This window comes from Alosa alosa, chromosome 10 (genome assembly GCF_017589495.1).
Source record: "Alosa alosa isolate M-15738 ecotype Scorff River chromosome 10, AALO_Geno_1.1, whole genome shotgun sequence".
Taxonomy (NCBI): Eukaryota; Metazoa; Chordata; class Actinopteri; order Clupeiformes; family Clupeidae; genus Alosa; species Alosa alosa.
In genome coordinates, this window is record NC_063198.1 from 9,325,453 (window position 1) to 9,338,889 (window position 13,437).

Genomic DNA, 13,437 nt, shown 5'->3' on the forward strand with positions numbered 1-13,437 from the left:
AGCACACACTAATCCCGGGCGAGTGAGCTGCCTGCTACAACGCGGCGCTTGGGGAGCAGTGAGGGGTTAGGTGCCTTGCTCAAGTCCAGGTGCTAACCAGTGGGCCACGGCTGCCCACAAAGAAAGAAACTCTTCCTCAGTCTTTCTGTTTAAACCATGTGGAAACAGAGACGTCTGCCTGACCTCAGTGATTTAAACAGTCCATTGTCAGGTTGTGAAATGTCCTTTAAAATATTCTGGGCCCTTGTTTGTACTCTTTTGGTATACATGTATATCCTGCAGAGAAGGGAGAGGTGCTCCTGATGGTACTATCGGCAGAACGTACCACTCTCTGTAGGGACCTGCAGTCACAGGCTTTACAGTTCCCATACCAGTTTGTATGTTGGGCATATAAATGCACAGTCTAAGCAAAGCAACCAAAAAGGTGTATGAACGCGGCGGTGCCATGGCAACCAGTTTGTTTTACCATAACAATTTGGAGTAGCGATAAGTGAGCAAAAATGAATAGTTGATAAGTTGGCAAAGAGGACATGTTTTCATTTTAAATGCAATATCAGTACCAGGTTTTGAAAAGTAAATTCTGTGACTGTGAAAAGATTCCTTAAACTGAGGAGTAAGTTTTATATCCTTTTGTTGGTGTAGCCTCATGCCTTATGTCAGCAACATAACCAAACAAACCGCAAGCCCTAATGCGGGCACCCACAAATACCAACGAGTACCAACAAATTCTTTGGTCAATCCCCTTCATTGCTATGTTCTGTCTCTTTATATTAACCTCTCCCTCTCCCTCCCTCCCTCTCTCCCTCTCTCTCTCTCTCCCTCCCTCCCTCTCTCTTTCTCTCCCTCTCTCTCTCTCCATCTCTCTGTATCTCTCTCTCTCTCCTTCAGGGTCGGCCAGGTGGTGATGGGTTAAAGGGACTTGCTGGAACACCTGGACAGGATGGTCGCCCTGGGATACCAGGTACCCCTGGTATCTCCATTAAGGTCAGGGGACATCATCATCATCATCATCATCATCATCATCATCATCCCACTTTAATAGATTGTTCATATGGCCACATGTTCAAACACCCCCTTGCCATTCTAGAGCAGCCTGTATCTGTGGTTCACTAACCCCTGTACTGTCTTTTCTTTAGGGAGAGAAGGGGGATCGAGGAGAGAGGGTGACCAATTCACTTATCTTTGCTAATGCACTACTATATATGGCTTCTTGTGCGGTATAAAAAACGATTAGATAAATGTCAGCCACATCACTGCCCTCCTCTAACTCTTTCTATTCTTCTATGTTCCACTTTGTCTCTCCTTTGTGTTTGCCACCCCACCCCACCTCCCACACACACACACACACACACTCCTTGCCTTATAGGACAGTGGCGTGGCGGCCAAAGGGGATCCCGGAACACCAGTAAGTTAACACAGGACCCTGCTTACATCGCAACGACTCCTCAGACTCTTTAGGAAGGACAGGGAGTTTGGGCAAAAGGTCAGGCATGTCTCATAAAGAGTTAGGGTTAGAGGTTTACTGCAAATGGTCCAACACACATCAGATATGAGCCAGAGAGTGTGATAATCACAATGCGTACTGCCTGACCTTTGGGAGTTAGAAGACCTCCTCTGATCCCAGGAAAGGACCTTATAACATACAGTACCCTCCAGAATTATTGGCACCTCTGCTAAAGTTGACTAAAAAGAGGAATATAAAATCATCTTTTGGATATTGATCTTAATGCCTTAAGTTATAAAATGAGGAAATATCCAACCTATAAGGACACCAATTTTCTTTGTGAATGAATAATGTATCATAAATAAATAAATAAATGTTCTTTCTTAAAATACAGGGGTCATGAGTATTGGCACCCCTATGTTAAATTCCCATAGAGGCAGGGAGATTTTTATTTTTTAAGGCCAGTTATTTCATAGATCCAGGATACTATGCATCCTGATAAAGTTTCCTTGCACTTTGGAATTAAAATAGCCCCACATCATCACATACCCTTCACCATACCTAGAGATTGGCATGGTTTTATTTATGTTAGCCTATTAGCTGGTTTGATGCTGGTGCCAATAATTCTGGAGGGTACTGTATATGTATGGCCTAGTGTTGTCACGAGACCAAAATTATTGTTTCGATACCGATACCAGGTCAATTTATTTATTGTTTTGATACTGATACCAAGTCAATACTTTTTTAAAATTTGATTTGATTTGGGGGCCCCCACCACCTTGACGTCACCAGTAATATTTAATATAGTGTGATCACTCACACCAGTGACCATCCCAGATTCTGCTCGACCCTCACACACACACGTGCGCGCGCGTGCACAGAAAATTATGGCTAATATGTTTATGATATGTTTCTGTTTCATATGTTTTGGAATTCATATAAAGTGTATATATTTTGTTAATAATGTATAGTATTTTATAATCTGCATAATTACTAGTAACTACAAATATTTAGTAATTTCAATACTTCATTATGATTTTTAAACTATTACACTTAGGCCCGTTTCACACAAGGTCCGTGGCCTGAACTTAAACTAGCAGCCATGGCTCGCTATTTATGGCACGACAGCTATACTTGGCAGGCTAGGGGAGGCACTAGAAGCATGCCTTGCACACACGCATGTTACTTCAAAAGAACACAGACATTTTTAAAAGTATCGATACTTAAACAAATTAGGTATTGTGACATTTTTTTAATTTCAGGGTATTGTAATACTTTGTTGTATCGGGCACCGTGCAACACTGACCCTACATTAGCAAACATGTAAAAAACAAAAGAAAAAAAACATCAAATGGAAAGCCCTCTCTGTTACATCTTTCTGTCCAAATATTTGGGGCTTAAATAAGTTGTTATACTATAGTGGACAGTTGAGCTGCTCAACTATGCTGGACAAGCCATCGAAAGTAGTTTTGGTTTTTTACCACACTTGATTTTTTCCTCAATTTATCAGCAACAGTGGTACAGATTCATATTGTTCTGATGATGTACTGTAATATTGGCGTTTGGCATTCTGGTTTGTGTGTACAGTAAGTGTGTGTGTGCATTTGTGTTTAAGGGGATACCAGGGCCTCCAGGTCCAGAAGGTCCAAAAGGGCTTCCTGGATTAAAGGGGTCCAAAGGCGACAAGGTGAGTTTGTGTGTGTGTGTGTGTGTGTGTGTGTGTGTGTGTGTGTGTGTGTGTGTTTGTGTTTGTGTATTTGTGGTGTGTGTGTGTTTGCGGTGTGTGTGTGCGGATGCATGTGCATGTTGGTAAAAAAGTAAAAAAGAGCCCTTTTAAAGTACATGGAGCTATATAATCTACACTATGTCCAGAAATGACAACAGTTTAATTGGTTTCAAGTGTGTGATTGAATGAGTGATTGTGTGAGCGACTGTGTGAATTATTAAAAGTATTTGGTTTGGTGGTCTGTGTTCAATTGGACAGTGCTTGTGTGACAACCGAATTTGTATATTTTAGGGTGAGGGCATAGAGGGTCAGCCTGGCCCCCCCGGAATTCAAGGAGAGCCCGGTGAACGAGTGAGTAGTCACCCAGAACATCCTTGGATGACCCATCAGGCACACATCTCATTCCCAAAGATCCGAAGGAAACCCATTTGACGAACATCTCATTCCCAAACATCCTAAGGAAACCCATTTGACAAACATCTCATTCCCAAAGATCCCAAACGCATATCTGATTAAGTTTAAGTGAGGTTATTGAGATGAGATTTTGTCAAAAATGACAAAAACATATTTACAAAACACATTTGTTGTGATGTGAGTTTGCTAATTTATTGGAGTCCTGCAGCTGCAGTGCATGCTTGGATTTGCATACTGAGTGTTGCTTAAATCAGGGATGTGCTTTGGCCTGCCAGTTTGTCATGTACTGTATGGATTTGCTGAAGGGGTAATTACTCAATTATCCACTCAATGTAAAGAGCATCTACAGTATTCATGATTTTGCACACACATCTACAGTATTCATGATTCAGGATTAAGCGTAAAAAGGAGTGGTTTGTTCAGTGGAAGTATATTATCACTAGAATGTGACATTTTGCTGATTTTATCTCCTCAGTTGTACCTTGATAATCACTCTGAAATAGAAAAACCTTGACTTATTTTAATTACATAACTTTGATTATGGACACCAATAATTGTGGAGATAGTGACAACCTATCTCTCAAATCATTTAGATGGATCTTAGACACTAGACACTGGTTGTTAGGACCTGTGTTCTTGAATGAGACCTAATTCATGATGTTTTCAGGGACCAAGAGGGCCCGCTGGTGAAAGAGGAAATAAGGTAAGAGTTAATTAATCACATGATTTTGTGTAGACAGGTGATCAATAATATCAGTCAGTTAAAGGAGAAGTCCTTAATGAAAACCCAATACATTTTTGTTTAACTCATCGGCAAGTTGGTGTGCCTTGGCATTTTGTTTTCACCTTTGGTGTGCCTTAGCCCCTTAAAGATTGAGAACCTCGGCTTTAGAGGTCATAAAAAGTCATTACATTTGGACTTTAAACATGCAGATATTTTAAACATGCAGATACCCTGATAATGTCTGCTAACCTCCATTGTTAAACCTCCATGTTTCACTCTATCAGGGTGACCGGGGCCAAGCGGGACAGCCAGGCATCCAAGGGGACAGGGTGAGTATAAGTGTGTGATTGTCACACCACTTACCCAATCAATGTTCACCGTTGGTCATCAGCGATTGCTGTCTCCAGCGCCTATTGTTCACACTGCACCACATCTTGTTCCTCACAGTGATGCACATTGAAAGACTTTTTACCTCAACATGGTAGCTTCTGCAGTTTGCGGTCTTATTAAGGAAACAGCATCGATGATGAATTTGATGGGCAAAGCCTCAAGTCGAACATGTCCACATTATTGTCATTAAGGGCATATATTGATATATTTAGTATATGTATGCTTTTGACACATTAGAATGAAATTAGGGCCATGTGTGTGTTGTCTTACACTGAGATACTGCACTGCTCTGTTCTTATTGGATACCTTCTCTTCTGCATCCTGTGACTTGTGAATTGAGGCAGATTCATTTGAGCGATGTTGCCTACTGACTTATCCTTCTGATTGGTTGAATGCTTGAGTGATTGAAGCTCACTGTGTGAAGTTGTTTTGGTGCTCACTGTCTGAGTAAATAATGTTTTGATGTTTGTATGTGTGTGTTGCAGGGAGAGAGAGGACCAACTGGGCCCCCAGCAGAGAAGGTGTGCCCTCTGCTAAACCCACAAAATGTCTCCAGTCTCCAGTATTCTAACCCCTGTCTGGAGCCTCTTTAGAGAAGAAAGACTCTGTCTGACACTTTCACACTGTCTTTTGTTTTTAGGGGGAGTCTGGTAAACCTGGTTCTTCAGGGCTGCCTGGACCCAGAGTAAGTGTGTTATTGTGTGATTAGGAATGTTGTGAGATAATGTCATTTTATGTGTGTGTGTGTGTGTGTGTTCATGTGCATGACCATATTTCAGTCATATTTCAGTCTGTCTGAGTGTGTGTGTGTTTGTGTGTGTGTGTTTTCCTGTTTACGTGTGATATTATGTGTGTGTGATATTGTGTGTGTCTTGCAGGGTTTGCCAGGGCCCAGTGCATCTCCAGGAGAGAAGGTACAGAAATCATAGAAATCATAGAAATTATGATCACAGAAATCATCATTTCATATTTACAAAAATTGACATATGAAATTGATATAATACAAATACAAACTGAAAAAAAAATAGACCTGCTAAATTGTTTGCCATTTTCTCCTTCTTGCCAGGGAAGCAAAGGTGAACCAGGAGAGCCTGCAGGTGGTGTAAGTAAGCCAACACAAGCCATCTTAAACCACAATTGTACAGCTAGTGAACATGTGTCAATAATGGTCTTGTGGATCATCTGTTGTTTTATATCATTTTCTGTTTTTGCTTTGATGTGTATTTTCTGTTTTGTGAAGAGTCATGAATTTTGTTAAAGGTGCTCTAAGCGATGCCATGTGTTTTTTAGGCAAAAACATTCTTTGTCACTTACTGCAAATATCACCTAACCAACCTCTAGCTGTCTGTGTCCTGAATACACTGTAAAAAAACGCTATCTCTGTGGACAGCCCAGGCTTCAAAAACGGCAACAAAAACAACCTGGGCAAACCTAGCCCATAAAAACATAACAAACTGTTCCAGTAAATCACTGACGAGATGCACGTTTAGGAGAGTTTCAATTGCACGGGAGCAGCACGGGAGGGAGGGGGAGGAAGTAACGAGCTAGTTCTCTGTTTTGTTTGAAAGTCAACTGAAGTGACGTTACCTAGCATGGCTTAGAGCACCTTTAATTAGTTGTGAATAGATGACCTGTAGTTTGTGATATGTTTTGTTGAGATGTCTTGTACTTTGTAATTCTGGCACAGTATGTTCAGGTTGCCATGGTTTCTCTTCACAGGGTACTACTCTACCGGGGAGGAAAGGAGAGCGGGTATGTGGGAACCAACTGTTATTGAATGGTCAAGAATTGGTCAACCAACTTGCTTCTACAGCTTTTAAATGAAGAATTTTTTTTCAAATTTATGATTTTTTTAAATAAATATTATTATGGTGAAAAAATGTAAACATGTATGTTTATGGTGTGTGTGTGTGTGTGTGTGTGTGTGTGCCTGTTTGTGTTTGTTTGTTTTGTGTTTGTGTTTGTGTGTGTGTGTGTGTGTGTGTGTGTGTGTGTGTGTGTGTGTGTGTGTGTGTGTGTGTGTGTGTGTGTGTGTGTGTGTGTGTGTGTGTGTGTGTGTGTGTGTGTGTGTCTGTGTCTGTGTGTGTGTGTTTGTTCACAGGGAGAGACGGGACTCGCTGGCCCTGAGGGAGCAATAGGAGAGAAGGGGGAGCGAGGCCCGAAAGGAGACAGAGTGAGTGTGTTTGGTCACGTCCTCCTCAGCTCATCATCAGTACATCATGCATTTGTGAAAATAAGAGCCGGATTTTGTGCACTATGCTTTTTTATATCAGTCAGCACTGACTGGTAACAGATTGGCTGGTTGGTTGTCACTGTTAAATCTCCTACATTCTATAGTTCCTTCAAGAAGTTTCATTAATGAGTACACTGTTCATGCCTTTTAAAATCATTGGTTCGCTCACATCCTCTTCAGGCCAGCAGCTTTCTCTAATGAAGTAGTTTATGTTTTAATTAATTCACAATGCCTTTATTTTGTTGTCTGTCTGTCATTGTCTGTGTTTGCCCTAAGGGACTCCCAGGGGCTGGTGTGCAGGGACCTGCTGGAACTAAAGGAGACCAAGGAGATCGAGTGAGTGTGACATATCATGTGCTGTGATGCAGAGATCGAACTGAAGCCCCAAATTTTATATTCCAGACGAAGTGTGTCTTTTGACAAAAAAGTATTGTTGTTAACAGATGTCACGGCACTGTAGCCTTTCGTAGTTCTGCACCTGCAACAAATTGTCAAATAGAAAGTCCCTTAGTTTCTATAACAACTTGTACATTAGCTTTATCTCTCACCGCAACACGAGAGTAAACACAGATGCAAACCGTAACCCCGGTGACAATAGAATGTAGAACTCCAGTAGAACATAAATTGACATCCAATCAGAGGTTTCAGATATTTTGATGTTCAACATCCTATCAGACAATTTTTTTTCTTGTATGTCATGTCAAAAGACACTTATCACCTGGAGGATATATGTAAATATGTAAAGAAAACAGTCCACAGTAATGCAGAGAGGTCATATAACTCTCTGAGAAGTGTATTTTCAATGATGATAGGCAGAGTTAGTTATGAGGGACAAGATCAGGTGCCTCAGTATCTGTTTACATTAGTCCATTTATTTTGGGGCTGTAGCAGCCATAGTGTTCCAGTTTGTGTGACAAAAAGCTGTTGAGCACATACAGTATGGAGTGTATAAGACTGGATTCTCATATTCTTTACTTTAATAGGGCCCACCTGGTCTAGGGGGAAGACCTGGAGCAAAGGTAAGTCAAGTCCCTGGATCTATTCCCAACCCCAGTATGTACAGAGATACCCCTGTATCTCTATCAGAGCATGTTTGTGCTGACATTTATAAAACAATAATAAGTGCATCTCCTTCCATATACTTGGTTATTTACGCTGGATTTATGACAGACTGGATCTGTGATAAGGATGTTGTCTCATTGTAAAAAAAAGAGGGAATGTCTGCACACCGGAGTCTAGCTCCCAAATGTTTTAATTAACAACGTTTTGGCCCATCTGGGTCTTCTTCAGGCAAATGGCCATTACTTTGTCCTGCACCTGGCCTAAAGAAAGGTGGGATGTGCATTGTTCATGCAACCACTGTACCAAACATCGATGTTGTCTCATTGGCCAGGGTGACCGTGGTGAACCAGGGGAGGTTGGGGAGGCTGGCAGGAACGGGTCCCCAGGACCAGCAGGCGCACGGGGGAAAGAGGTACAGTAGGAGAGGATGGAGGAGCTCCTCAGACTCATTCATAAAAGTGTGTATGCTGTTCTGTGCGTGTGTATGTGCACATGTGTGTATACGTGAGTGTGCAAATGAGCATAGTCAGACTTATCTCTCATATCTATCTATGGTTTCAACATCATTTAACAAATGTTAAGTTATAAAGTGTTACTGATTTTCCTCCTGAATTCCTGAATTTCATTTTTATTCAGTGCCTCTATTACAGTGTTTCTCAAACTTTTTCAGACCAAGGACCACTTAACCAATAAAAAAGAAAATCACGGACCTCCTACATGTAGCTAAAAAAAAACAAACAGTAGACCTACTTCAACAGTATATTGCACAATAGGCCTACCCACTGAACCACCTTGCTTATTGTTTTTGCACCGTGCTTATTGTGTCAGAGGATTCATATGATTTAAACTGGCGTAGCTTACATAGGCAGTGTTGCAGAACTGTTTGGATTTACATACAAGTTGGTTCAATATTGCAAACAATTCATCTATATTATATTTTACCACGTTTGCTCACGGACCACTTGAGATAGCTTGCGGACCACCACACTTGAGAAACACTGCTCTATTACTTAATTCTTTATTGTGTTATTTTGAGTTCAAGCATTTTCCCTACTTTTATAGGGAGAGAAAGGAGACAAGGGAGATGAAGGAACTGCAGTAAGTTTTTTGCCTTTGTCTGCTGTCCGAGCATTTATGTGCGGCTCTCTATATATAAATATATCTTCTATTATTTAATCACGTATGTTTATGATTGACACTAATGTGATATTGGTCACTGCATTTGTTTGTTCTGATTTCACCACACACATTTTTGTTGCTGTCGTTCTTTCTGGTTTTCTCTGTGGTATCCAGGGCGAGCCAGGGGTGCCAGGAAAGACGGGGGATCGTGGCGTGCGGGTGAGTGGGAGATTAGCACAGTCTGACCTAAATAAACACACATGCCGACATCACCATCTTGGGTCTGAAGTTTTAGCGCTTTTGTCTGCCAGGGTTTACAAGGTCCGCAAGGACAAGTGGGGGAGAAAGGAGACGTGGGCGATCCAGGAGAGCATGGACGTATTGTAAGATACACACACGCATACTCTCATAAACACACACACACACACACACACACACACACACACACACACACTCACTTCCACATACTCTCTTGCCCCCTCTGTGTGAATTTCTATATTTCTCAATGCTTGTGTTTGTATCTTCCCATGTGTGTAATTCATCAGGCTGCTTGTGTGTTTCTGTGTGTGTGTGTGTGTGTGTGTGTGTGTGTGTGTTTTCTCCAGGGTAGTCCTGGGCCTGCTGGACCCCGAGGGTTTAAGGGAGAGCAGGTAAGAGTTCCGCTAGACTCTTCTGCCACTCTTCCCCAACCTCCATCTCTCTCTCCATTTCTCTCTCTCTCATTTTCTCCTCCATCTCTCCCTTCATCTCTCTCTCATTTTCTCCTCCATCTCTCTGTCTCTCATATTCTCCTCATTCTCTCCCTCCATTTCTCTCTCATTTTCTCCTCCATCTCCCTCCATCTCTCTCTCATTTTCTCCTCCATTTCTCTTCATCTTTCTCTCTTTGTCTGCTCAGTCATTGACAAGGATGCAAATGTACACATACTCTTGCATGTTGATTAAGTGAATAGTGTTTGAGAGCAACAGCGTTTCTTTGCCTACGAGACATGCCATAACTCTGCAGTCAACAAATTCAACAAATCAACTTTGAAGCCTGTTACATCTCATAGCCTGAATACTGTACTCAAAAAGTCACAACTGACTAACCACCGAACCTATTGAGAGCCACAGAATGTGGGCTTAAAGCAGCCCAATACAGTTCTATTGCCTTAAAATAATGACTTCAAACTCAAGGTACACTGACAAATAATATGAAGAATGAAGTCTCTGACATTGTCAGTGCATGTCCAGAATGTTTGATATTGCTTCAGGTGGTACATGGGGCAACTTTTTGAGCAGGGCAACCACATAACTGGTACCATGTGTTCTAATTGGATAATCCTGTTAAAATTTGCCAAATGATGATTGAAGTTCTCAAGAAAAATGTGTTGCCCAGTATCAAAGGGAACGTGCCAGAACAACAATACTGAGGAACACTGCCCAGCAACATTGCTCAGAAAGGTGCCTTGTGTATCATTAGCTTTGGAGGACACATACACATCACAGTCAAAGTTGTTCCAAAGTTCTACTAAAACAAGCAAACTTACATTATAAGTGTGGGCGAGCAAGTAACCATGTGATTGAGTGAGTGGGTTGATGTGAGAGAGGGAGTATTGTGTGTGTCAAGGGTGTACAGTAGGCTTGCATATGGACCATAGGATCATGTACATACCAATATTTTGGGATGACAAAATTGTCTTTACCAATATTTTAGCCAACTCATTCATATTATTTTTATTGTGAAGTTGTATTCATTGGAAAGTGTCCTCATAGTCCTTATAAAGTGTACATCTCCAGGATAACCAGCTTATGTCCCTACCAAAGCTGAGACCAAACCTGCTTTGCGCCACTGGTGTGTGTGAGCAACCTACATGTTACTCATCTTGCACTGGATCATCTTCCTAAATATCAATATTCACAATAAGTCTGGGCAAATGACTAACATCACCAAAAGTTTTTTAATATAAAATACTCACCTATATTGAGTATTTTGATGCAGAGTATGCAGCCAGTGGTGGTTTTGAGTACTGCTTCACTCATTTTTGGTTCTTTTTTTCCAGGGAGCTCAAGGCCCCCCTGGCCCACCAGGATCCGCGGTAGGTTTAGTCATGACCTCTGTTAGTCTCAACAGAGTGGAACGACAAAACACTTGTAACAATGGCAGATGTTTGAAATGTTTACTTGGGATGCAGGCCTACAAAAGGAAACATCAGAAGCTAAACATCATTATGTTACAATAAAGCTGATTACACATACAGTATGCACAACAAAGACGCAATGTGACATTGCAGTGGATAGACTCAAATCCATTTATCAGGGTTTCAGTGGGGTCATAAAAAGTCTTAAATTTAACTAGATGTACCGCAGAGCGGTACAAAATATGACCGCCGCCCAATCCAGCACATTTTTTCCACAAAAATAAATCACGCTGAAAGGCCTATATGATTCTAACTGTCTCACTAAATTGCATTATCCACACTCAATTCTCACTGGTATTTGCTAGACAACAAGTACCAAAACATGATTAGTTCATAGATTTCACATGTAAAATTCATTTTATACAACCCCACCCCCATCTTGCCTGTTCATAATTCTGAGAAATTCTTGAATTGTGTGCATGTGTGCGTGCACACGTTTATGTTTGTGTGTGTGTGTGTGTGTGTGTGTGTGTGTGTGTGTGTGTGTGTGTGTGTGTGTGTGTGTGTGTGTGTGTGTGTGTGTGTGTTGTGTGTTTGTGTGTGTGCTTGTGTGTTTGTTTGTGTGTGTGCATGCATGCGTACATATGTCTACTGTGTGAGTATGTGTCGTGCATTATGATTACTGTGAATGTATGTGTGTGCATGTGTATCTGTTTATGCACATGTGTGCACATGGAATGGGTTAACATGACCCCTGGAGGAAAAAATTGGTCATCCTAGGCCCTACGGTTCTCAAGATATTCACAGAAAACTGTGTCTATCCCTACCCTCCTTTCGGGGGGTCCAGTCCAGCGGGGGGGCTACAGATCAAAATGAAAAACGATGGTTCCATGCTATCCATGTGGGGTTACATGCCCACCAAGTTTCGTGTACCCCGGTCTTTCAGTGTCCCAGGAATCCTTGACGGAAATTTGGGCATGCGAAAAAGAAAAAAAGAAAAAAAAAATCTGACTAAACCTATATGACCGCCGCTTCGCTGTGCGGCGGTCATAATAATAAGAATTTTAGGCCTTAAAAGGTCATAGAAATGTCTGGATTTTCCATACAAGGTCATAAATTACATTTAGTCACGTCTTAAATTTATATGCTTGTTCATTCATTGATTCTACCATCGCCTTTTCCCCATGAAAAATGCGCTAGCGGGGGCATTCATTCGCTCTGCTTGTTGTAGTTCTGTCTGAGGAATCTGGGTGTTAGCCAGAACTACGAGGTCCTTGCGGCAGTGCAGCAAACAGACTTGTCTGAAGGATTTAATCGCCAGACTTTTTAACAAAAATCCGCACAAACTCCGTCTTTTTTTTTTTTAAAGGGAATTATTTTTCGTAACTCGTGTAGGTAATACATTTAAAAACATAAAGGCCTTAAAAAGTCTTAAATTTGACTGACTTAACCCTGCAGAAGCCCTGATTTATAGATTATTCATTCATAAGGCTTCATACAGCATTTATCACTGTTAAATTCTCTCTCTCTCTCTCTCTCCCTCTCTCTCTCTCTCTATCTCACTCTCTCCATCTCTCTCTATCTCATTCTCTCCCAGACTACAAGTGATACTAAGATGAAAGGCGAGAGAGGGGAAAAGGTACGAATAACACAAACAGACTATCAACACACATTCCACATTCATGCTGCACTTACACAGAACACATACTGTACACACTCCATGCACACACGCACGGTGCAAGCACACACAGAGGTATTGCACACAGGTGAGTGATGTTTGTCACTGCTCCTGCAGGGGGATGCGGGAGACCCCGGTGAACACGGGGGCAAAGGTCAGAAAGGCGAGGCAGGTGGACAGGGACCTTCAGGACCAGCGGTGAGGATGTTGCCATGTGTCCTGCAAGAGCTTCATTCATTCATTCATTCATTCATTCATTCATTCATTTATTCATCAAAGTGCCTTTGAATTTGTGTAATGTGCTCTCTTGGGAACTTTATATTTTCTTCATTTTATCGGATATATTTTTTTGATTTTGTGTGTGTGTGTGTGTGTGTGTGTGTGTGTGTGTGTGTGTGTGTGTTTATTTGCAGGGAGCTGATGGACTGAGGGGACTTGCAGGACCCAGAGTCAGTACCACCAAGAGCAGGGATTTGCTGCAGTCTTTTTAAGACTTCACATATCATTAAATACTAACTACACTAAACT

At 41.6% G+C, this 13,437-nt stretch overlaps 1 protein-coding gene across 1 annotated transcript in view; it reads left to right on the forward strand.

Annotated features, from left to right (window-relative positions):
- Positions 1-888: 888 nt before the first annotated feature.
- Positions 889-13,437, forward strand: part of col7a1 (collagen, type VII, alpha 1) — a gene marked incomplete at its 5' end in the record, with an annotated part of 46,589 nt that continues 34,040 nt past the window's right edge. Inside the window, 24 exon segments of the mRNA XM_048254574.1 lie at positions 889-984; positions 1,137-1,163; positions 1,367-1,405; positions 3,060-3,131; positions 3,462-3,521; positions 4,252-4,287; positions 4,593-4,637; positions 5,184-5,219; positions 5,339-5,383; positions 5,577-5,612; positions 5,765-5,800; positions 6,418-6,450; positions 6,800-6,871; positions 7,208-7,267; positions 7,915-7,950; positions 8,325-8,405; positions 9,056-9,091; positions 9,287-9,331; positions 9,424-9,495; positions 9,718-9,762; positions 11,154-11,189; positions 12,829-12,870; positions 13,027-13,107; positions 13,323-13,358. Of these exon segments, the coding sequence (XP_048110531.1) occupies positions 889-984; positions 1,137-1,163; positions 1,367-1,405; positions 3,060-3,131; positions 3,462-3,521; positions 4,252-4,287; positions 4,593-4,637; positions 5,184-5,219; positions 5,339-5,383; positions 5,577-5,612; positions 5,765-5,800; positions 6,418-6,450; positions 6,800-6,871; positions 7,208-7,267; positions 7,915-7,950; positions 8,325-8,405; positions 9,056-9,091; positions 9,287-9,331; positions 9,424-9,495; positions 9,718-9,762; positions 11,154-11,189; positions 12,829-12,870; positions 13,027-13,107; positions 13,323-13,358 (1,203 nt within the window).